The following is a 25500-nucleotide window of genomic DNA, read 5'->3' as shown; positions in this document are numbered from 1 at the left end:
TAAGGGAGCCTCAAAGCACAACTTTGGTGCTTCCTGAAGTTGGGACACTTTACTCTTACATTTTAGCAGCTCACTTGAAAGGTTCTGAAAATGACGACACTGGCCACATCAATAACTGGCCCCATGTACTTGGGCCGTGGTCCTGCGTGGCCACATGTCATGTTTACGGACTTTGCATAAGTACCACCCGCTTCTCTTGTCCACTCCAAACCTTTGAACATGCGAACTAAAGCCCCAGTCCTACATGAATTCTTCCCACAGGCCAGGGACTTACCTATCACCTTGACCCGCAGAATTTTGCTGGGCATGCTGGCGTGGGAATGGCAATTATCGGCGATGCACTGGTATTCCACGTCTTTGGTTGGGTTATCTTTGAAAACCGCGGGCTCGTTTGAGCTCATGTTCTGACTCGCCAGAAGGTCACTTCCTTTTAAAAGTTGGTAGGAAATGGGCGAGGTTCCGTTTATGGATTGACAACTGACTTCTATGGTCTGTCCTTTTATCACCTCAGACCTGGAGTCATGAAAGATACTGGGCTTGGAAAGCATTTCTAGAACGACAGAGAGAGAGAAACAATCTGAGGCAAAACATCCAGCCCAAGGGGTTCCTCCTCCAAACTCCGGGCTTGGCTTCCTCCGTCATTCCTGTAATTTAAAACGTCTGCCTGTCTCATCTACTTTTACAGGTTCTTTAAGATTCTTGAGGAGGGAAAGGGAGAGAGAATAATATGAACGAAAAAGGATGACACAAATTCAAGAAAAACATTACATCCTCCTAAGATATGTTTGTATGTTCACATATCTAACGCGCGCGCGCACACACACACACACACACACACACACACATTCATGGAGTCTTTCTGTACTGAGAAAAGACACAAGAAAAACATTTAAAAATACAACATGTACCCAAACAAAATATATATATATATATATATATATATATATATATTTTTTGTCTTTTTGCTATTTCTTGGGCCGCCCCTGCGGCAATGGAGGTTCCCAGGCTAGGGGTCCAATTGGAGCTGTAGCCACCGGCCTACGCCAGAGCCACAGCAACGCGGGATCCGAGCCGCGTCTGCAACCTACACCACAGCTCACGGCAACGCCAGATCATTAACCCACTGAGCAAGGGCAGGGACCGAACCCGCAACCTCATGATTCCTAGTCGGATTCGTCAACCACTGCGCCATGACGGGAACTCCACAAAATATATTTTAAAACCAACCCTCAGTGCCTCAGCCTCTCCTGATAGTAAATTTCATGCTTCAGAAATAGGAGTTATTGGGAGTTCCCGTCATGGCTCAGTGGTTAACGAACCCAACTAGGAACTATGAGGTTGCAGGTTCTATCCCTGGCCTTGCTCAGTGGGTTAAGGATCCGGCGTTGCTGTGAGCTGGGGTGTAGGTTGCAGACATGGCTTCGATCCCGAGTTGCTGTGGCTGTGGTGTAGGTCAGCGGCTATAGCTCCAATTTGACCCCTAGCCTGGGAACCTCCGTATGACAAGGGAGCGGCCCAAGAAATGGCAAAAAGACCAAAAAAAAAAAAAAAAGAAAGAAAAAAAAGAAAAGAAATAGGAGTTATACTGTCTTTTTTTTTCTTTTTCTTTTTTGGCTGCCCTTCAGCATATGGAAGTTTCCCAGCCAGGGATCAGATCTGAGCTGCAGCTGGATCCTTTAACCCACTGTGCTGGGCTGGGGATTGAACCTGCATCCTGTCACAGCAGAGACACCGCTGATCCCATTGCATCACTGCAGGAACCCCTGGGTCATCATCTAGAAATCACTCATTTATAGAGCTTATAAAATAAAAAACCTCCTCCCAAGAACTACCACAACAGAAGAATTAAAATGGGAGTTCCCCACTGTGGCTCAGTGGGTTAAGGATCCAGCATTGTCACTGCTGTGGCTTGGGTTCGACCCCTGGCCCAGGAACTTACATATGCCCTGGATGGCAAAAAACCCCAAACCCGACCCAACCAAAACAAAACCAAGAACAAACCCTAGAACTTAGATCTTCAAGTTTAGCGTTGACTAAGCAGGGTTTCCTCCCTGACCCTCTGGGCGGGTGTCTGTCTGAGCTGCCAGAATCCTCCCGATTCAGAGGCCACACCATGTGCCCCATAACAAAGCCATGACATTCGGCTTGTGTTGCCTCTGTCCTGTATTCCAAGCGGAGACACCCACTTGCTGCTGTTCAGTCTCTTGTTTTCACTTTTCTTTTTCTCCTGAGTTCTTACCCTGTCTCAGTCCAAACTGCCTTTGGACTGGAGAGGGTGGCGGCTGGCGACACACTCCCTTTCTCCCACTCAATCCCGAGACTCTCCGAGCCAGCGGGGAGGCACTCACCACACACAGCTATCTGGACCTCATTGCTTTTCTTGACCACCTTGCCGATGCCTGCAACACAGGTGTATGTCCCGCTGTCCCGCTCTGAGGCTACCTTGGTGAGATTTTGATCCTGCAACATCATCATGCCTCCCTTCTGGATGGTGAAGTTGGCTTCTGGAGGTGCTCCTGGGATGGAGCACCAGAGTCTCAGGCTTTCACCCTGGTCCAGGCGTGTGGCGGAAGATTTCAGCTTTGGCCTGGAAAATAGCTCTGAAGAAAAAAAAGAAAAGTGAGGGAGAATGGGGTGAGAGGTTTCTGGGTTCCGGGCCCCAAAGCCCCTTTACGGAGAGGCCTTTGGCCCAGCTGCTCATGGCAGAACCAGTTCCCAACTTCCTGCAAAAAGCTTTCCTTTGCTTCTCATGTACCTAACAACGATCACACGATTGAAGAGCCAGGGTTCGTTCTCTGCCTGGGATTCCCGTGGCAGGTTTGCCTCCCTCGTTAATCCAATTTCTTTCACAGATATGGATTAGAAAAATTTCGCCAACTTGTAATGCAAGCAAGTAATGATTCAGGCATTCACTCATTTAGTCATCCATCCACTCCTTTCATTCCAGAAGTATTTGCTTCAGTCTACCTCTGTGCTTAGCAGAGGAGGGAGACAGCAGTGGAAAAGAAACAGTCTTTAATTACCCTCTAGAAGGGTTTAAGTCTAGAGGGGATTCAGGTAGTGTTTGCAGTAGAGCCCATAGAGGGAACCTTGAACCCAGGCTCGAAGAATCAGGAAAGAAGCCTTGGAGGTTGTTATTCAGGCAATGAGGGAAAGTGGCACAGGGCGGGGGCAGCCTACGGAAGGCCTGGCAGGAGGTTCAAGCACCTGAACGTTCAGGGGTTCCTGTCGTGGTGCAGCGGAAATGAATCTGACTAGGAACCACAAGGTTGAGGGTTTGATCCCTGGCCTTGCTCAGTGGGTTGAGGATCCGGTGTTGCTGTGCACTGTGGTGTAGGTCGCAGACACAGCTGGGATCCCACGTTACTGTGGCTATGGTCTAGGCCGGCAGCTGTAGCTCCGATTTGACCCCTAGCCTGGGAACCTCCATATGCCACGTGTGCAGCTCTAAAAAAGGAAAAAAATTAAAAAACAAACAACAACAACAAAAAACTAAATTGCTAGCAGGATCCGACCTGGTGTAGACCAGCTGGATCCATCACATGCCAGTCACCCAGCTGGGTCATTGGCAGCCTACCTATGACACTGGGGACTGTCCCTGTGACTATATACTCAATGCTTAACACAGGGGAGGCTTTCAGTAAACGAGTGAATCCATGATGAATGAATGAACATTTTCACTGGGGAACCAAGAGTGCTGACTCTCTCTGTCCTCTGAAACACCGTCATCCAATGCTCATCCATCCATCCATCCAAGAAATACGTACTGAATTCCTACTAAGTGCAGACACCTGTGCTCCAGGTGTTAAGGATATAGCCCTGGATAAAAGAGATAATGCCCCTGCCCTTATCAGCTTACTTTTGAGGGCCGCATACAGACAATACACAGGAGGAGGTAGAGTACGTTTTTTCGTGATAAGTGCTATGTTGAAAAGTAAAGCCAGGTAAAGGAGGAAGGCGTTCAAGGGAACTTGCAAGTACGTGGGCTTGGAAATCTAACAGGCTCTGGGGGTGACTCTTGCTCTGCCACTTGGTAACCCTGCAATTGTTGGGTTCCTCTCAGCTTCAGTTTCCACATCCCTAAAACCAGATTCATAATACCTACGTTCTTACAGAGTTGAGTTTGAAATGAAAATGTATGTAAACCAGGCATACAGTGTTCCACAAAGAAGAACTGTTACTATGATTTTTGAGTTTAGTAATGCTTTCTTTCTTTCTTTGTTTTTTTTTTTGTCTTGTCTTTTTAGGGCCGCATCTGTGGCATATGGATGTTCCCAGGCTAGGGGTCCAATTGGAACTGTAGCCGCTGGCCTCCGCCAGAGCCACAGCAACTTGGGATCCACACCGTGTCTGTGACCTACACCACAGCTCACGGCAACGCTGGATCCTTAACCCACTGAGTGAGGCCAGGGTTGGAACCTGCATCCTCATGGATCCTAGTCGGGTTCACTAACCACTGAGCCACGATGGGAACTCCTAGTAATGCTTTCTCACTCCTGACCCTGCCATGGGGCCCGAAATGGGATGGAGGGATCCGGACAGTACTTGGCACAGAGGAAAGATAACTGTGACATAATAACAGAAACATCAGATAACCATCACTGAGAGCTTACTCTGTATGAGGCTCTTTGTGGCACAGTGATGCCATTCAGCCCCTGTGACAAGTCCTACAGTGGTGTCATTACCCCCATCTCAGAGTTGTGACAAGGAGAGGGTCAGTAACTCACCCAAGGTCACTGAGTGGCCAGGCTGGCCACTGAGGCCACAGCCTGCACCTGCCACCACCACAGCTAACTGCTTACTTGCTTTGCACTGACTTTTCCCCACGAGTGCCCCAGCCCGGCCCAGGCACATCCCTTCAGGCCAACAGGAGCAGAAGTATCTCTCAGCTCTCACTGCCCACCCGGGATTGCAGCACAGCGGCTTCTGCAGCCCGCCGTAGGCCGACACCCTCCAGCGGCAGCCTCACCTGTTATGTTGACCATGATGCTGCTGACTTTGGAAATGCGGCTGGCTTCCACTTTGCACGTGTAGTTGCTGTTGTGCTCCGCTGTGGCCATCACTGAGTACACGGCCTCGCTGCCGTTCCTGCTGTGCGCCACGATCTCCTTGTCCTTCTGGATTATGATTTCTGGGAACGACTGGGCCTGGTGTGTCACTTGAATGGTGCACTTGATGAGGAGCTGATCGCCTTCTATGATCACTCCCTTGGGGCTGATGTGGAATTTGGGATTAGAGAAGGATTCTACGGGAAGAGGACAAGCTGGTTGGACTCAGGTTCAGACCTGCGGGAGGGAAAAGGCACGTCCTCCCCCCGCTTTCTTTTCTTTTGGATGTCAACCAGTTTTTCCTTATTAATTAAAAAGACTCAACCTTCCCTCTCAAAAACCTTCATGGGCAGCTCCAAGGCTCCCCCCTCTTCTTGCTCACTCTTGCATCCTCGGCCTTCTTTTTAACTTCAATGCTCTCTTTCTTGAGCTTCCCAAAGACCAAACCATCTTCCCTAGACCTTCTTCAAATGACCTCAGAAATAATCACAGCAGTAGAAACAGACTCTTTCCCTGCCACACATCAAGGATTTTCTAGGTAATTCTCACACCGTTCCATGGACTCTCTGGCATTTCAACCTAGATATTCTATAGCTTTCCAGAGTGCAGCTTCATGGAAATGCATATTTAAATAATCACATGCCTCCCAAAGTGATTTCTAGTCTATTCTATCTCTTTTTAAAAAATACTGGTTATGGGAGTTCCTGTTGTGGCTCACCAGGTTAAGAATCTGACTAGTATCTGTGAGGACACAGGTTCGATCCCTGGTCTTGCTCAGTGGGTTAAGGATCCGGCGTTGCTGTGACCTGTGCTGTAGGCCAGCAGCCACAGCTCTGATTTGACCCCTAGCCTGGGAACGTCCATAGGCTGTGGGTGCTTTAAAAAGCAAACAAAACAAAACGAAAAAACTGGTTATAATTGACTAAACTGATTTCATGATTCACGTGGTTTGAAAAACCGTTTTAATAAAATATGGGCCAGATATCAGGGTGTTGGATCTTCAGCAGATGTGAGGGAAGTAGGGCTAGGCCTTTGTGCTTGCCAAAAAAACAGCAGAGCGTATGAGAGTATATACACAAATTACAATCATGTAAAATACAGATAAGGACATTAAAAAATGTCAAAAGTGAATATAGAGTGATACAATACTTTAATATTCTTTTTAAACTGTAAATCACTTAAATTCACAATAAAAAATTATCATTTTTTAAAAAAGTCTGTTTTCCTGTGTAAAGTTCATAAAAAAGAAAGGGCATCTTTTAGGATACTCTGAGGTAACTTAATAACTAAAGGTTTTTCTTCTTTTTCAGATTTTTAAAAAGATTTTTATCATAAAAGTTTTTTCTGACACCCCAACTTACTTCAGATGCAGCAGAGGTCTAATGTAGGAAAAAAAATTAACCCATGGTAAGAGAAAACACAGGTGAATTTTTCCTTTAATAATCTTGGAGAGGAGTTCCCATTGTGGCACAGCAAAAATGAATCCAGCTGGGAACCATGAGGTTGCAGGTTCGATCCCTAGCCTGGTTCAGTGGGTTAAGAATCTGGCATTGCCGTGAGCTGTGGTGTAGGTCGCAGACATGGCTTGGATCCAGAGTAGCTGTGGCTGTGGCCAGCATCTGTAGCTCCGATTAGACCCCTAGCCTGGGAACCTCCATGTGCTGCAGGTGCAGCCCTAAAAAGCAAAAATAAATAATAATAATAATAACAATCTTGGAGTGTGGAGGAACTTTAAATGTGAATCACAAAACTGGATACCATAAGGGAAAAGATGCGTAAATTTGATTAAAGCTTAAAAGCTTCTCTCTTTTTTTGTCTTTTGTGGCCTACACCACAGCTACAGCAATGCCAGAGCCACCTCTGCGATCTACACCACAACTCACGGTGCCACCGGATCCTTAACCCACTGAGCGAGGCCAGGGGCCCAACCTGCGTCCTCACGGTTACTGGTCAGATTCGTTTTTGCTCATCCATGACGGGAACTCCCTAAAAGCTTCTTCATGGAAATAAAAAAATAAAGACAAATGACAAACGGGGTAAAAATATTTTCAGAGTACCTGACAGAGCTAATTCCTTTAATTTATAAAGGGCTCAAGTAAATCAACCAGAGTGGCAAATATGGACAAGGTGTATATATGGACAGGCAGTTCATACGGGGGGAACTGTAATAGACTGATAATCATAAAAAGCATATTCAACCTCACTAAAGGCCAAAGAAATACAAATCACAACAATATGTATTGTGCCTCAATTGGACTGTCAAAAATAACAAAACACGGATACTATTCTGGGTTGGTAAGGATGTGGGAAAATGAACACTTTTTGATGGACATGTTCATCCATTTGTTTTGTTTTTTGTTTTTTGTCTTTTTGCCATTGCTTGGGCCGCTCCCGCGGCATATGGAGGTTCCCAGGCTAGGGGTTGAATCAGAGCTATAGCTGCCAGCCTACACCAGAGCTACAGCAACGCAGGATCCGAGCCTCGTCTGTGACCTACACCACAGCTCACGGCAACACTGGATCCTTAGCCCACTGAGCAAGGGCAGGGACCGAACCTGCATCCTCGTGGTTCCTAGTCGGATTCGTTAACCACTGAGCCACAACAGGAACTCCATGTTCATCCATTTGGAAGAGCACTTTAGCAATATCTATCAATACTGAAAATGCACAGAACATTTGAATCAATAATTTGATCCCATAAATAATAATAAAATACTTGCCAAAGTACACAAGTTATAAGTACAAGTATGTTTGTTGTGAGATTGTCTTAACTGAAAATATTGTGGAAATACCTGGATGTCCATTAATGGAAAAGGAAGCAAATATGTTACCGCACATCCTTATAACAGGATTCCGCTAAAATGCTATAGATCTCTATTTCTCGATATGGACCAAAGTCCAAAAATGTTATGGTTGTTAAGAAAAAGGTAGAATGTCTGACAGGTCCTATTTTTTTTTTTTTTTTGGTAAAAACAAGGAAAATCAAGCAAAAATTATGTGTGTATTCGATGAGTGAGCAAAACAAGTCTAGAAGGCCACACAGGGTTTTCTCTGAGTAGCAATGCTAGGAAGGATTATCACCTTACATAGAATCATATTTTCGGAAAATTTAACACACACCATGTATTATAGGAAGAAAAACACTGGAGTTTCTGTTGTGGTTCAGTGGGTTAAGAACTGCACTAGTATCCATGAGGATGTGGGTTTGATCCCTGGCCCTGCTCAGTGGGTTAAGGATTCATCATTGCTGTGGCTGTGGTGCAGGCTGGCAGCTGTAGCTCCTATTCAACCCCTAGTCTGGAAACTTCCATATGCAACAACTGTGGCCCTAAAAAAGAAGAAGAAAAATATCGTATACACATAAAAACACTATGTAGTAAATATATTACATACACATAATACATAGTATTACGTATACACAATGGGCAGAGGTAAAGTAACTGGGTCATTTATGACAAGGTTTAGGGCTCCTGTCCGGAACACGGTTCAGGCTCTCTGCATTCGAGTGCCCCTTTCCCCTGACTCTGCCTGAGTGCTTCCCCCTCAGGTCACTGGGAGCTGCTGGCTGGCGGTCCTGGAGCTCTGAGCTCTCTTTGTCCTCGACACTCACAGCCAGGCTCCCCTCAGCTGCTGCCTCTCTCCTGACAGCACTTCTCAGGTCATCTCATTTGTTTCCTATTTGTCCAATGTCTTAGTGATGGGGGGGTGGGTAGAAGAGGAGAGTCCCTCATCAAATGTGGGAGACAGAGGCTGAGGACCTGGCCCCCCTTCCCTCTGGATCCTCCAGATCCTACTTCCTGGTGTCTGATCTGCAGAGGCTTTTTTTTTTTTTTTTCTTTTTCAGGGGCTGCACTCGCGGCATATGGAAGTTCCCAGGCTAGGGCTGAAACAGAGATGCAGCTGCCGTCCTACACCATGACTCAGAGCAACACAGGATCCTTAACCCACTGAGTCCGGCCAGGTATCAAACCCGAGACCTCATGGATAGCAGCCGGGGTCTTAACCAGCTGAGCCACAATGGGAACTCCCCCAACAGGCTTAAAGCCCTGGTTTCCAAACTGCAGACCACACAGGCATCATTTCAGTGAGTCGAGGCCAGTGTTTTCAAAAACTAAAAGAGAGTTCCCTTGTGGCTCAGTGGGTTAAGGTTCTGATTGTCACTGCTGTGGCTCTGGTTACAGCTGTGGTACAAGTTCCATCCCTAGCCCCGGGACCTTCCACATGCCACAAGCTCGGCCAAACAAACAAACTGAAATAGAACAGAAAGGAAAAGAGCTGTGTCACAGTCAAAAAGTCTGAAAAACATAAAGTGATTAAGAACGGTCTTGAGACAGCAGCTGAGCCAGAAGGCCCCAGACCCTTTCCAATTCTAGGCTCTTTCTCCCCAAGCCAAACCAACAAACCAGAAAGAATGATTAAAAAGGAGAATAGGACTCTGACCCCTCACGGTGACCAGGTCACTCCTGACGGAATCAGAGATCTCCACGCGGGTCCCAAATACGACACTAGCTTGACAGGAGAATGATATAACACGGTCTTGTTCCTCGACTGTGAACTCCAGCGTCACAGAATTCTGGTTGTTAGCAGTTTTTTCTCTTCTTTGCTTGAAGTCTCTTACATTTAGTTCGAATTTTTCAATTATGAAATGTACTGGAGGTTTTTCCTCTGGGACAGAACAAGTGACCTTCACGACTCCACCTTCGATCACCTCCTTCTTGTCCAGTGTCACCCTGGGATTGGACACTCCTTTGGGGAAGAAATGGTCCATTAGTATGTTTGTTCTATGGGCATGAGCCTCCCTTGGGTGAGTCACGGCGGTTGCCCCAAACGAGGGCTCCTTTGATTTATTCCCGGAACTTCGGTGCTACCACCGGGTAATTATCGAGCATGTATGTGCCCAGCACTGAGGCAGGTACTTTGGTAAACGTCAAATAGGTTTAAGATGCGGCTGGTGCTTTCAACGTTTAATTCGATAAATTAAAACAAAACAGCTGGTATTTATTGGTATTACTATGATTGTTGTTACAATTATTGAATGCCAACCACAAGCTAAGATGGACTTTATTTTTTATTTTTATATATATTTTTTGGTCGTTTCCATGGCATGGGGAAGTTCTGGGCTGACAACAACAGATCCTTAACTGCTAGGCCGCCAGGGAACTCCAGGATTGACTTTTTTTTCTTTTTTTTTTCTTTTTGCTTTTTAGGGCTGCACCTGCTGCATATGCAAGTTCCCAGGCTAGAGGTCGAATCAGATCTGCAGCTGCTGGCCTACGCCACAGCCACAGCAACACCAGATCTGAGCCTCATCTGCAACCTACACCACAGCTCATAGCAACACCAGGTACTTAACCCACGGAGCGAGGCCAGGGATTAAACCTGTGTCCTCATGGATACTCGTTGGGTTCTTAACCTGCTGAGCCACAACAGGAACTCCCAGGATTGACTCTATATCCATGAACCCATTTTGTAATTCTCATAACAAGCCTCTTGGATGGGCATGAAAGAGAAAATTATGTCCATTTTACAGATGAAGAAGGTGAGAGGTTCGAGGCTCATCCAAAAGTTCATAGCTGTCAAGCCCCAGAGCTGAGATTCAACTCCAGGTCTGTCTGACTTTGGCGCTAGAAGGTATGGGGTTGTGGGAAAAGAGGGATGCGTGGCCTCCCCGTTCAAAAAAGGAAGCTGAAAATAACCTAGCATTTAGGTGTGTCACAGAGACAGTGAGTGACAGAGCATTCAGGAAAGGAGGAGGCCTTCTTTGCCTGGGGGATCAGAGAATGTTCTGGAAAGGAACAGGGCCTGGGAGGAATCTTGGAAGAGAGCCGTTATTCGGGCAGATGAAGTGGGATGCGGGCCAAGGACAGGCATTTCACCCTAAACCTTCCTCTTCCTGGATGTGTCATCTCACCCAGTCACTTATGACACATCAATGTCTTTTTTCTCTTTTTTTGACCCACCCAGATCAGAGATAGAGGGCTTCCTCTTGGGAAGGCTGTATTCTCACCACCACCATTACTTCTGGTGGCAGCTGTTAGTGAAGGCATGCCCCTGCTTCACACCAGCTCCCCAAGGGAAGGGATCCTGTCTTACTCATGGCTGGGTCCTCCGCCTGGCTCAGAGTGGGGACTTGATTAACGAAGGAAGGAGCCGCCTTTTGTCCATCTCAAAGACCTGGCATAATAATCAAGAGTTAGAGAGGGCAACTTTGCAGTCAGGAGACCGTAGTTCTAACCCGGGCGTTGACTTTGATGTGACTGTGCCACTCAACCTGGCTGAGCCTCAGCGTCCACACCCGTAAATGGGAGGAAGCATGTTTATTTCCCAGGGCTATTGCTGGTCTAAAATGAAATACACAAAGAACTTAGAACCATTTGTCTCACGAGGGCCTGGTAGGTGGTAGCTCTTATTACTGGAAGTAACACAGTAGGAATCACTGTACTGATCACTAGAGTGAGCTCAAAAACATGCAGAAATGGAGTTCCCACTGTGGCACAATGGGATTGGTGTAGTCTTGGGTGCGTTGGGATGAGGAGGGAAGGATTGATCCTTGGCCCCGCACAGTGTGTTAGGGATCTGGTGTTGCCGCAACCAGGTCATGACTGCGGCTCAGATCTGATCCCTGGCCTGAGAACTCCAAATGCCCAAAAAAATGAAAAAAAAAATGCAGAAATATGGCAACAGCTGTCAAGGAAGCACAGAGCTGAATTCACTACCTGGATCCATTAAATCATCCCAATCTGCCAGCACATTTCAACATACATTTCCCAAATCCTTAGCCTGCCAATCTCTCCTCATCACTAATGTAAGTGCTCTGATCTGTAGGCTCCTCCCCTGTCCTCAGTGGAGATGGAGAAGGGCTGGTCAGCATCCCTGTGGCTGTTGCCCATGGCGACATAAAGGGATGTGCACAGGACACCCAGGGAGGAACTGGCCTGGAAGACGATGCCGTCATGGTCTCCTGTGTGAGCCTCAAAGTCCAATGGGACGGTGGTCAGAGCTTGTATACTTCTGAAAGGGAAATGCCCCCAAACACTTGCCCACTGTCTCTTCCTGCTGGTTTGTGGAAAGGATTAATGTTTTCTAAGGACGGCCTGGCTGAGCACCTCACATATGACAGGCCATTCATTTATCCAATATTCGGTCACTAAGAAGGTGTCATCGGCTACCCATTTAATCCTCCAAACAAGCAACCTTCAAGGGTATGCAATTATCTTTAGAGACAGGAATGAAACCCTGTCTTCAAGAGGTCGGGGAATTTGACCAAGAGGTCCTCCGCTGGGATAGCAACCTCTTTCTCAGCCTCTGCTCTCTCTCTTATGCTACACCCCTTTTCTAGGCCCTGTGCCCCACATCGCTATCAAGCAAACCCCCACACGACCTTCTATACCTGGACCCAGTGTCACTTCTCCCAGGAAGCCATCCCTAACTTCTCTAGGCAGGATTGTTTCTTCCCACCGCTGGGCTCCCAGGGCACGTGGATCACGTGACTACTGGACCGCAATGATTTGTTTAAAGGTCTCTCCTCCCCACAGGACGGACTGTGACTGCCTCCAGAGCTAGGACATGCCTGATGCATTCGTGTCTAGGACCTACTTTTTTCCTGACTTGCAGCCTTGGGACATGCTTCTTGAGGGAGTAAATCAATGAATGGATGGATGGATGAATGGATGGATGGATGGATAGAACTCCACGACCCAAATTTCCCTCAATGACATTTCTATTTCTCCATCCTTCTATTTCAACTTGTTTTTCCAACTGTTTAGTTTATTCCGCAGTTATTTTTTGAGTGCCTATGAGCCACATTATTTTGTTTGAGATACAAAAACAGACAAAACACTATCTCTTTCCTCAGGACCTCAGGGTCCAGATGCGCAGACCAATGTGTGAGAAAGTTGAAGTAGGGAGTGAGACAGTAACTGCCACTTATTTTAAACTTGTTACATGCTGGAAATAACCCCAGGCTCTTTACCAACACAGTATCTTTTAATCCTCTCCATAACTCCCTGAGCTGGGGATTATTATTATTTTCATTTCATGATGAGCATTTTACTTTATTTCCTTTTTATTATTATTTTTTCTTTTTCAGCCACACCTACAGCATATAGAAGTTCCCAGGCCGGGGATCAAATCTGAGCTGCAGCTGCAATCTACGCCATGGCTGTGGCAATGCCAGACCCTTAATCCACGGCACCAGAGTGGGAACTCCTCGATGAGCATTTTAAAGTTTAAGAGAGGTTAAGGGCTTTGTCCAGATTGGAATCTTGGCAGAGTGACTATAGAATCCAAGGTCAACACTCAGCCCCATGGCCTTTCTATCAATATTGGGGAGAGCAGAGGTTGCATAAGAGCTGTAAGGACCCAGACCCTGGGGGAGATCAATTTTGTTTGGGAAAGTGTCTGAAAAGAGATCACGGGGTTGAGTGCGGAAGGAGAAGACTGTTCATGGGGAGATGAGGTGAAGCACGGAATTCCAGGGAGAGGGAACAGCATGTGCAAAGGCACGGAAGTGAGGAATAGCCGGGCATACTGGGAGCATGTCTAATGCCGCATTTTCAGGTTAGGAAAGTGTCAGGCAGGTGAGTGAGAAGGTGGGTCCAAGGCTCCTACTGTTGCCACTGCAGGGGTCAGTGCTCCATCTGCTGGAGCAGGTTCAATCCCAGGGTCTCACCTTCCACGACCACCTTGTATTCCACAGTCGTCTTCTCCTTGTTGTTCAGAATCACAGTGCATTTGTATGTCCCTGAGTTATAGACCCGGGCTTTGGAAATGAAATAACTTTCTGTGTTCTTCGTGGAGGAGACGTTGTGAAACAGCACGTCATCCTTATAGAACAGCACCTGGTGCTGAGGCTTGACACTCGAGGTGGTGCTGACATCCACGATGCACTGCAGCGTGAGGTTCTCCCCGTTACGCACCTCCTGCCCGGGCAGCATCTGCATCTGGATGCTGTTAATGGTGAAAGCTAGATGCCAAGAGAAGGAGAGCAGACACACGGATTATCTCAGAGACCCCATCACCAAGTCAGACTGGTATTGCCACACCCTATGCAAGACAGTGTCCCTGGGTCCCAGGTGAGCCATGACTGTGTGTGGTGGGTCAAGCCCGAGGCAGTTGGTGCTAAGCCGCTCATTTTCCCACCATGACATGGAGGTAGCCTTTGGAGTGTTAACATGTGGCTTGGATCCCATGTTGCTGTGGCTGTGGCATAGGCCGGCAGCTTACAGCTCTGATTCGACCCCTAGACTGGAAACCTCCAGATGCTGTGGGTGCGGCCCTAAAAGGACAAAACAAATAAATAAAAGAAAGAAAGAAAGAAAATGGGGTTATAATACCTACATAGTAGGTTGTTTCAAGATTTACAGAGGAGGAGCAGGATAGCACCCAGTGCACACAGAAATTGCTTAATAAACAACAGCTACCACTGTTCTCAAATTGAAAGGTGGTGCCTAGGAAATTTCGTCCTCCACTGCCCCCCTCAACCAAATTAGCACAGTCTCAGCTGATGTTTTCTATGTGATGAACTGAAAAGCCTCACCAGATGGGTGAGAACTTGAAACCACTTTTTCTTTTGTAGGGCCACACCCACAGCACATGGAGATTCCCAGGCCAGGGGTTGAATCAGAGCTGTAGCTGCTGGCCTACACCACAACCACAGCAACACAGGATCCAAGCTGCATCTGCGACCTACACCACAGCTCATGGCAATGCCGGATCCTTAACCCACTGAGCAAGGGCAGGGATTGAACCTGCCTCCTAGTTGGATTCGTTTCCACTGTGTCATGAAGGGAACTCCTGTTTTGTTTTGTTTTTTTTAATTAACCTCTTCTTGCCCTTTTTTTTTTTTTTGGCTTTGCCCATGGTATGTGGAAGTTCCTGAGCCAGGAACTTGGGCCACAGCAGCAATCCAAGTTGCCAAGTTGCTGCAGCAACAATGCCAGATCCTTAACCTGCTGTGCCACAAGATAATTCCTTGCTTCCCTTTTTGCTTTGACTTTGAAGAAGTATAAACCCTAAATTTCACCTCTAGCAACCTTTGGGATGTATTTTTTGGTGTGCTAAAAGAACTCCGGTTTTGTCTGCCTTTATTTTCCACTCACTCTTATTTCCTCTGGTATTTTGTCCTATTGAATAATAATACATAATTTTTATAACTGGTCCCAAATCATTTTACAAACAAATGCAGCTACTGCCAAAAAAATCTCTCCCAGTTTTTCATAAATCAAATCTTTTTGCAATAACTTGGAATTGAACTTGTCCATAACACGTCTCAGGCTTTAAAATGAATACAACAGTCCATCCCTGTGGCTTTTTTTCTGAGCAATTAGTTCAACAACAAAATAAAAACGCATCTGATTAGTCATGAGAAGAAACAAGGTGAGTATATAAATTGAAGTTATTTCTTGCAGTATTATTCTTCAGAACTTCCTTTTATGTCTTTCTCTATTCCTTATTATCTCCTGGTTTGAGGGACCTGCCGGGTGAGCTCTCAGAACAGAAGTTTCTCTGAACCATGTTTAATTTCCCATCAGTTAATACATTCCCTTCCCAGGTAGGAACAGGCAGGTCTCCCTGCCCCTTTACTACGTCCTCCTTCATTTTAAGCCATGCTGTTTAGGAGAGTGATTCTTTTTTTTTCCCCCCAGGGCCACAGGTGCCACATATGGAGGTTCCCAGGCTAGGGGTGGAATCGGCATGACAGCTGTCGGCCTACGCCACAGCCACAGCAACGCCAGATCTGAGCTGAGTCTGAGAGCTACGCCACAGCTCACGACAACACCAGATCCTTAACCCACGGAGCGAGGCCAGGGATAGAACCCACGTTCTCATGAATACTAGTTGGGTTTGTTAACACTGAGCCACGACGGAACTCCTAGTACAGTGAGTCTATCAGGAGATCGTAGAGAGCAGAAGGTAGGTGCAGAGCCAGACTCACACTGCCCACAGTCCCATCTCTGCTCACAAACTGTGTGGCTTTTGGTAAATTACTGAGCTTCTCTGAGCCTCAGTTTCTTTATCCATACAATGGACATAATGATAGCAAGCGCAAATGAGAATCAGTTTTAGTCCCTGAAGCATGAATTAATTCCTGCACAGATGGGAGTTCCCGTGGTAGAGCAGCAGAAACAGTATCCATGAGGATGCAGGTTTGATCCCTGGCCTTGCTCAGTGGGTTAAGGATCTGGCATTACCACGATCTGTGGTGTAGGCCGCAGACTCGGTTTGGATCTGGTGTTGCTGTGGCTGTGTCTGTGGCTGGGGGCTACAGTTCTGATTGGACCCTTAGCCTAGAAACCTCCACATGCTGTGGGTGTGGCCCTAAAAAGACAAAAAAAGAAAAGAAATCCCTGCACAGATGAAGTGTTTGCAGAATGTTAGCTAGATTCTGTCAGTCACAAGTATAAAACCAACTCTTGAGTCTTGAGGTCTCTCAAGCTTTTTGTAGGGGGAGGGGGAACACCCATGGCATGCAGAAGTTCTCAGGCCAGGGATCAAACCTGCACCACACCAGTGACAACGCCAGATCTGTAACCCACTAAGCCATCAAGGAACTCATCTAAAGCTCTTTTTTTTTTTTTTTTTCCTGGTCTTTTTCGTCTTTTCTAGGGCCACACCCTTGGCATATGGAGGTTCCCAGGCTAGGGGTCGAATCGGAGCTGCAGCTGCCGGCCTACGCCAGAGCCACAGCAACACGGGATACAAGCCGCATCTGCGACCTACATCAGAGCTCATGGCAACGCCGGATCCTTAACCCACTGAGCAAGGCCAGGGATCGAACCTGCAACCTCATGGTTCCTGGTCAGATTCGTTAACCACTGCGCCACTTGGGAACTCCCTAAAGCTCTTTTTTGAATCCATTTTTCTAGTGATTTTTTTCAGAAGAAAATTTCTCTCTCTCTTTTTTTTTTTTTTCAATTTTTCAGGTGAATTATAGTAACTTCTCTAGGCCCCCGTGTTGGTCATCCCACCGTATCGGACCACTTTAACTGTCATCATCCTGAATGAAACGCACACCTGGGACTGGTACTTAACCCCTCCAGGTACCACTTCTCCCTCGATAAAGTAGAAACGCTAATACTTGCCTTCCCTAGTATTTCAGCCTTGAGTGACGACTGAAGCAAGGTGCCCGAGAGCATGAAGGGAGACAGTCTGCATCGCCCAATGCCTGGGTCCTGACTGACATCCCCTTCCCCCGTCCTTAGCCCCATTTGTTCAGGAGACATTTAAGGGGGCTTCTCTGTGCCAGGCACTGCACCCCATACCGGGGATGCAGAGAAGGAGGGACTGGCAGAGTTTCGGCCTGCCTGGAGCCCACGGCCTGCATTTCCCAATTCCTCCCGACTCCAGGCCTTCCAGCGTCAGCGCCAGCCCTGCCTGGGGCTCCTACTGGCCAGTCCTACTTCATTTCCTTTTGGTAGGAGCTCGACCACTATTTAACAATTTTAAAGCAAACGTGGCTGGGTCACGGTTTTGTAGGGAGGATGCTATTCACTAACACAAGGCCCTTCTGCTGCCTTGTTTTTCTAAGCAACCCTAACACACATCTGCTTAATAAATTAACCTAACTGTCTCACTGATAGGAACCTCCTACTTCCACTGCAGGAGACATGGAAGAATAAAGGCAGGCAGGACACAAGGGGGAAAGCATCTTAAGGAGCAGATCCCAACTCTTCAACTTAACCTCACTGACTTAATCAGAAGAGCAGCATAGATTTTATTGCCAAGACCATCACCTCCACCACAACCCTTACAGTATCCAGCCTTCGAGGTGGCCCCCATGAGCCTTGTCTTCTGATATCATGGCCACATGTGGTTGCCTCCCACAGTAGGCCGGGGTTTGGCTAATGATCAACAGTACTGCAGAAGGGCTAGTAGGTCACTTTTGAAACTAGTCTATAAAAGAAACTGGAACTTTCATCTTGGCCATTCTTTCCTCTTCTGGGATCACTCACTCTGGATAAAGCCAGCTGCCGTGTCATGAGCTTCCCCATGGGGAGGACCACACGGCGAGGAAGAGCCTCCAGTGTGGGCTTACAAGCAGATCCCCCTTGGAGTTCCCTTGTGGCACAGTGGGTTAAGGATCTGGAGTTGTCACTGCAGCAGCTCAGGTTGCTGCTAGGGCATGGGTTCGATGCCTATTCAGGGAACTTCCACATGCTGCAGGCATGCCCAATAAAGGGAAAAACAGAAAAGAGAGAGCAGGTCCCCCAGATAACTGTAACCTGACCAACACTTTTTCTGCGGTCTCCTGACAAAACCTGAGTCAGAGCCATTCAACTAAGCCATCCCAGGTTCCTGACCCTCAGAACTTGTGTGAGATAATACATTGTTACCCTAAGCCACTAAATTTTGGGATAATTTGTTAAGCAGCAATAGATAACAAATATACCACCCCACCAATCTTCAAAAATCTCTACCTGATTAATAAACTTTCCAGGGACAGCCAACCTGGATTATTGCGGGTAGGTCTCACAATAGAGTGAGTGTTATAGTCTGGCCTCCTGGAGGTTCACAGATGGGTGTTAGGGGGCCCGTGAAGCACTTCTTTTTTTTTTATTTTTTATTTTTTGCTTTTTAGGGCTGCACCTGCACCACTTCTGATTATATGCAAATGGGCACTTTCTGGAAAGAGGACCCAAAAGGTTCAGAACTATAATGGAAGGACAGAGTCGTAGAACGGCCTAAAGAAGTCAGATATTTTCAACCTGGAGATGAAGGCTGATGGAGAAGAATCAAAGTAACAAGGTCTCCATAGCACAGATTAGGCACCCAGGGACCACAGCGCCACATCCCCAAACCCTAAAACAAAGGGAGAGACTTCCCTCTACTTCAGGCCACCAGCCAGCGGATGCTGATGCTCCAGGGAAGATGAGGCAGCATGAATCAGCCAGCCACTTGTCCCTCAACCTGGAAATGACTCAGAAGGGGGTCGGGGGTGGATAGAGAAGGAGGAGCCGCCCCGCGTTGTCAGGAAAGTACAAGGAGCCACAAAGAGTGAAGTCCCTGATGAACTTTGGTGCTTGGCATGGAGTGTGAGGACCCAGCTCCTTTGAATCTCAAGCACCTTCAAATTCGGATCAAGTCTCCATCAATGAGACATGTCTCAAGCACCTGTGCCACGTGCTGGGCTTACAAGGTGAATGGGAAATCACTCCTGCTGTCCTAGCCGGAGAAGGCTGGCGGGGGCCCAGAGCGCTGAGTACAATGATGCGGGCACCGGGAGGAAGGGTTGCTCAGCAGAGGCCAACCCTGAAATGAGCTTTGGACCAGGACAGGAAGGGGTGGTGGGGTGCTCAGGGCGGGAGAACAGCATGTACCAGGGCACAAGGGCATAAGAAATCAAGGCATCCTGAGCCCAGGCAGTTAGAAGGTCCAGAGTGTGGGGTCGGAGGGGCCAGGGGGCCAGGTAGGAGGGGCCAGAACGGAGGACCTTGCCCACTGTGCAGACTGGGCCCTGTCCTGTTGGTCTTGGGGGCTGGCAACAGGATGGCCCTGGAGCCTTAGAAAGATCAGTGTGGCCTGGAGGCCTCTAACAACCCGGGTGATGGTTCAGGTGAAAGCTGACAGAGCCTGTGCTGGGGCAGATGCAGGGGGACTGAGGGGGAAGGGGTGGATCTGAGAAGCATTTCGGAGTGCAAAAGGACTTATTTCCTGAGGTGAAGAAAATGTTCTGGAATTAGACAGTGGTGATGTTTGCACAATATTATGAATGCACTAAATGTCACTAAAAATAAAATTCCAATTCGTCATATATATTTTACTTGTTTGATTGGATATAGGGATTGAGGCAAAGAGTGGAAGACAAGGGTCCTGGATTAGGAACCCAGGGCAATATGGGTGCAGGGGACTCAAGGAGAGAATGTCAGAGAAAGATAAGGGCGGAGACAGTGCAGTGCAGCTGTCTTGGTGCAGCTGGTTGGAGGGGCCTGGGGGACAACTAGGAGGAGGTGTCAACCATGGCCCGGCCGGTAGGAAGCCTGCTGGTCGGGTCGGGGGAGCAGCCAGGGGTCAAATGGGCATGCGGAGGTGGAGAGAGGGGGACGGAGCTCCAGAGGATCAGACCCTGGGTAAAGTCCAAGTCTCCCTGGTGGAAAAAAAGGAGGGTTTGTCAGAAAGATGAGAGAACACCAGGGAAGAGGGTCCAGAGAAGGCCAAAGAAAGAGGCTTTGTGCAAAGGCACGACAGGGTCTGGAAAGCGAAAGGCTGGAAGCGCTCATGGCACTTGGCATCACCCCTTAGTGAGAGGATCCCAACGGCAGGGCAGTGTGGGGGCCAAGGCCAGACCTGCCACGGAGGGGAGACTGAGGAAGCAGAGGAGGTGATTATAAAGCAGGCCTCAGGGGAGTCCGACTGAGGAAGGGAGTGGAGAGATGGGGGACACGTGACAAATGGAGGAGGATAGGTTGTCTGTGATTTTTCTTTTTCCTAAAACAACAAACAAGAGCTATCAATCATGTTTCCTGAAGGGAAGAGCCAGAAAGGGAGGGGTAGAGAGACTAACAAGGGGGTGGGGAGGAATAAATGACAGCGTGAGATCCTGGGGAGCGAGGCCAGGTATGGGCTCAGAGCCCGGGGGAGCAGGCTGGCCCTGCCCAGCCACGGGGCAGACCTGGCCTCGGAGGCCAGGAGGGAAGCCAGGAGGACGGGTGGGGAGGCAGATAAGCCTGAAGCGGGCAAGGCGGGAAGTGGAGGGAGTTGCTCAGACAACACTGTGTTCTAGGTGAGCAGGGAGCTGAGGTCATCTCCTGAGACTGGCGGCCGGGGTCGGGTGGGGGCCAGAGGGAAAGGGCCGGGAAGGGCCAGGGCTGACCAAGCACCTCCACGGGGAGCAGGCTGGCAGGTCAGGCCTGCCCAAAGGGGTCTTGCGTGGCCTAAGGGATGGGAGACCTGGGTCCCAGCCCCACTCTGCCAGTCCCAGGTTGACCTGGGGCAAGTACCTTAAGTAAAGCAGGGTGGAGGCCTGAGGAAGCAGTAGGAGCCTCCCTGCTCTGGGTCCTGCCTGCAGGTCTGAGCTCTTCCCCAAATGGACAAAGACCTTTCTCTAGGAAACCTGGGCAGGGAGCCACCGACTTCCCCCTGAGTGGGGATGAGGATGGGAGATTGGAGCAAGAGATGCAGAAGCCCAGAGGCAGCATGTTGGCAGGGTGTGGTCTGGACGACCACAGGGGTATAGAGCTGGAGTGGACAGAAACGGGGTGGTGTGGGAGCTATGGGGCAGGGGAGCCAGGACCTCGGTAAACCATTATGCAGGCGAGTCACCATTTTTATCTAATCTCATCTCTTACTGAATCTTATCACACTCATTTTACTGATTGGGAAAAAGACAAAGGCACAGAGTAACAATGGCTTTGCAAATTTGAGTCAGGCCTATGGCTCTAGGCTCCCGACAATCAATTAGCTTTTGGGGAGAGGTGGTTCTGGCATCGATCGGCTTTTGGGGAAAGGTGGTTCTGGCACCAATGCCGTGATAACTGGCTCTTTTTGGATATATCGGTTGGTTGTTTCTTCTGAGGGGCAGAGACATTGTTAATCTATTAGGGTGATTATGACGATAACAGACAACCTTCCTCCTGGGGTTGCCATGGGGATCAAACATCCATGGAAGCACAGGGACACATGAGCAAGACACCCGGAGCAGAAGACCCATCAGGCGGCTTTGCTAAGTAGCCACACTGGCCCTCCTGTCCAGGAGCTACTGGTCCAAGCTTTGGTTCAACAAACCAGCATCATCCACATGCATCATCTCAAATAGCTGTGCAACTGTCTGCAACCCGTTCACCCTGATTCTTCACAAGTGAGGCACCCTCTGACAAGGGGATCCTGTTCTGTGGGCTCCCCCTCCATTCAGCCCCCAGACACAGCCCTGTCCCCTCTTCACGTGGTCCCAGGTAAAGCAGAACAAAACCCACTTATCTTTTATTATTATTATTATTATTATTTGGTCTTTTTGCCTTTTCTTGAGCCACTCCCGCAGCATATGGAAGTTCCCAGGCTAGGGGTCTAAATCGGAGCTATAGCCACCAGCCTACACCAGAGCCACAGCAACACAGGATCCGAGCCACATCTGCGACCCACACTACAGCTCACGGCAATGCCAGATCCTTAACCCACTGAGCAAGGCCAGGGATCGAACCCGCAACCTCATGGTTCCTAGTCAGATTCATGAACCACTGAGCCATGACAGGAACTCCCAAAACCCACTTATCTTAAAGATTCAAAATTAGCTCTAAAGTGGATGACAAGCCGATATCAAAGACAGGTAGAAGCCCTCCTTCCCGCGCACAAGCACAACACACTACATTTGTCATCGTAGCCTCATGGGTCAATGGGAAATCATACCTCATCTGTGTTAGATCATTTAGGAGGAAAAAAGTCATAACAACAATTTAAACTATGTTCTGACTTCATGGATCTAACCAACTGGCTGTATCTCATTTGTGAATAAAAACAATTAGGGGTGGGTCAGCATATGAAAATAAGAAATTTACGGTACAACAAAAAATAAACGATGGAATCACTCGCTTTATCACGTTACCCCCAATCCCAACAAAGAGATGTTCACCATAGAAGATGTTGATTAAACCTTGGTCGTGTTGTAAAACCTTCTAAAAAACACAGGAGGGAACAGACTTCAGTTCTTACTTGGCGTATGTGTCTGAGTGGTTATAAACTTTAAACCCAAGCAATTTGATGTGAATTTTAAGAGTCAGAGAAAGATGAAATGGAGCTAGATAGGAATTTCACCACTTACAGTTTTCTTGACCCTCAAGGCTTGAACCTGGAAAAGACAGGAGAAAGACGTTGATTTCATGAGCTTCCCTTCTCATGCGGTTTAGGTGAGGTGGAAAAGGGTGAAAACTCACAGAGCTGAAGTGTCAGCAGGACTCCCAGCCACATGTTGCCCCCTTGGGTCCACCTCAGCCGCATCCTCAACAGCGAAGGCTTCAGGCACTTAGTTCTGCTTTCGGCCCATGCCCCGAGGGCGAGAGCCACTTCCCACGAGATGCAGATGAGAGAGCTGCCCTGTGAAGAGCGGAGACCCCTGCGGCGGCACGACGGCGGCCGGCGCTGCAGAGGGAGCGGCCGGGGCGCTGGTCAGGTAATGGCGGCCATGCTGGAAACCAAGAACAATGCCTGGGCTGGTCGAATATCTCCTCAGGAAATGACTGGCCTTCCTGAGGGGCCACTGAGCGCAGCTGCTTTGTTTAGTTGTTTTAGGCGGAAAAAAAAGGTACAAGTGACATTTTGCCTCAGCGCTCCTGACCCTCCTCCTCTCTCGCCAGGGTTGGGCAGGGTGAGAGGGTTCCTCCCTCTCCCTCCAACTTCCCCCAAATTGCTTCTCTCCTTGGACACTCAGCAAAGCTGCCAGTCCTCTGGCCCCTCCAAGGGCTGGACCTCCTGCCTTTCCTGACAAGGGCATGGGGAGGGCTGACTTTTCCAGAAAATTCCAAGTTTTACAGGGAGACCTTGTAACAGCTCCTCATTGACCCGCAGAGAATGCCAGTTTCGAACCCTTCAAAATCCAGCCCTGGCTTATCCTCTCCAGCCTGGTCTCTCGCGGCTTCCTTGCCTCTGCATTCGGGCTGCTAGAATTCATAGTTTCCAGGACCCATGTCTGTGCCTTTGCCAATGCATTCCCCTGCCTGGAGTACCCCCTCCTCTCTTCTTTTCTGGCGAATTCCTACCCATTTATCATAACTCAGTTTAGGCATCAGTGCCCCCCCACCCCGTCTTCCCCACACTGAACTGCCCTTCCTCTGGGCCCCCTCACCTCCCCAGTCTTCCTTTACCAAACATTTTCTTTTGGGAGTTGCTGTCGTGGCTCAGCCATGGTAACAAACCCCAACTAGGATCCATGAGGATGCGAGTTCGATCCCTGGCACCATTCAGTGGGTTAAGGATCTGGCGTGGCTGTGGCTGTGGTGGAGGCTGGCAGCTGTAGCTCTGATTATACCCCTAGCCTGGGAATGTCCATACGCTGTGGGTGTGCCCCCCCCCGCCAAAAAAAAAAAAAAACCACCAAACGAAAAAACCATTTTCTTTTCTTTCTCTTTTTTGGGGGGGAGGGGGGGCAGACCCACAGCATGTGGAAGTTCCCAGGCCAGGGATCGAACCCACACTGTAGTTGCGACCTGTACCACAGCTGCGACGGCGCTGGACAGCCGCGACGGCGCCGGATTCTTAACCCATTGTGCCACAGGGCAACTTCCCCTTTTCCCCTTTGTCAAACACTTTCTACCACTTGCCATAATGGCCAGTTGCCCCCCCGCAAGTGGACTGCTAGCTCCACAATGGCAGAGCGAGTGCCTGGTACCTCGTAAATGATCAAAAAACATTTGTAAAAAGGATTCTTGGGTGAAAGAGGACAAGTTAACTATATATACTGTTTGAATTAGATTATCATTGCCTTGGGGTCACAGGGTCGCCTTTTTTTTTTTTTTTTTTTTGCTTTTTAGGGCCACACTCGCAGCATATGAAGATTTCCAGGCTAGGGGTCGAATCGGGAGCTGCAGCTGCTGGCCTACACCACAGCCACAGCAACACGGGATCCGAGCAGTGTCTTTGACCTACACCGCAGCTCACGGCAACGCCAGACCCCTAACCCACTGAGCAAGGCCAGGGATCAAACCCACAACCTCATGGTTCCTAGGACTGGTTCCTGCTGCGCCATAATGTAAACTCCACATGGCGTCACTTTCTGAAATCCTAATACTGCCACACAGTAAAGCTAAGTCAGATGTGAACTGGGGCCTGAGAAACCAAAGACTTCTCTGCCTCAGGGTAAGTACCAAGAAGTGATAGCTGCCAGCTAGGGAACAATTCCTCTTTCTGGATCTGTGGTTCAACAGAAGTTTTGATAAGAGCTGTTACGGAGCAGTGCATACATAGAGGATTTTTTTCTATTGTGTTTTTCACTTCTGTCGTAAACTATCTTCTTTGGCAACCCCACCCAGCTACCAAATTTTGATTTGTCAGGGGAAAAAAGGGAAACACCGTGAGTAATAAAATAAATGTTAGCTTCAAAGGTAATTTTTACATACTATACGTAGAGTAAGCAACTTTTGCTTCTCAAAGGGACAGTCAAGCAATAGTGATTTATACATGCCCCACCCCAAGCCCCTAAATTCCAAAGTAAACTTCTCAAAATTAGGCATTGTTTCATACACAAAGCTAGTACTTTGAGAACACCAGAGAAAATAAAGCTTTATTTCAAAAATAAGTGTTAATGGAGTTCCCATCATGGCGCAGCGGAAATGAATCCAACTAGGAACCGTGAGGTTGCGGGTTCGATCCCTGGCCTCGCTCAGTTGGTTAAGGATCTGGTATTGCCGTGAGCTGTGGTGTAGGTCGCAGACACAGCTCGGATCTGGCGAGGCTGTGGCTGTGGCACAGCCCGGCAGCTATAGCTCTGATTAGACCCCTAGCCTGGGAACCTCCATATGCCATGGGT

The 25500-nt window shown here is 48.3% G+C and overlaps 1 protein-coding gene across 3 annotated transcripts in view; it reads right to left on the bottom strand.

Annotated features, from left to right (window-relative positions):
- Positions 1-25500, bottom strand: part of PECAM1 (platelet and endothelial cell adhesion molecule 1) — a 74007-nt gene that overhangs the window by 32342 nt on the left and 16165 nt on the right. For 2 of the 3 annotated variants that reach the window (XM_047758295.1, XM_047758297.1), the window contains exons 2-8: positions 22913-23163; positions 22801-22827; positions 13720-14013; positions 9489-9794; positions 4970-5245; positions 2349-2600; positions 275-550 (exon numbers count right to left, since the gene is read on the bottom strand). In XM_047758295.1, the coding sequence (XP_047614251.1) occupies positions 275-550; positions 2349-2600; positions 4970-5245; positions 9489-9794; positions 13720-14013; positions 22801-22827; positions 22913-22976 (1495 nt within the window). In that variant the 5' untranslated portion in view covers positions 22977-23163. Of the gene's footprint in view, positions 1-274; positions 551-2348; positions 2601-4969; positions 5246-9488; positions 9795-13719; positions 14014-22800; positions 22828-22912; positions 23181-25500 lie in introns of those variants that run through there. The other variant, XM_047758296.1, reaches the window with a different exon arrangement.

The sequence above is a fragment of the Phacochoerus africanus genome, chromosome 14, assembly GCF_016906955.1.
Source record: "Phacochoerus africanus isolate WHEZ1 chromosome 14, ROS_Pafr_v1, whole genome shotgun sequence".
Lineage (NCBI taxonomy): Eukaryota > Metazoa > Chordata > Mammalia > Artiodactyla > Suidae > Phacochoerus > Phacochoerus africanus.
Note: the sequence above shows the minus strand (reverse complement) of the source record. Positions and strands in the feature narration are given on the sequence as shown.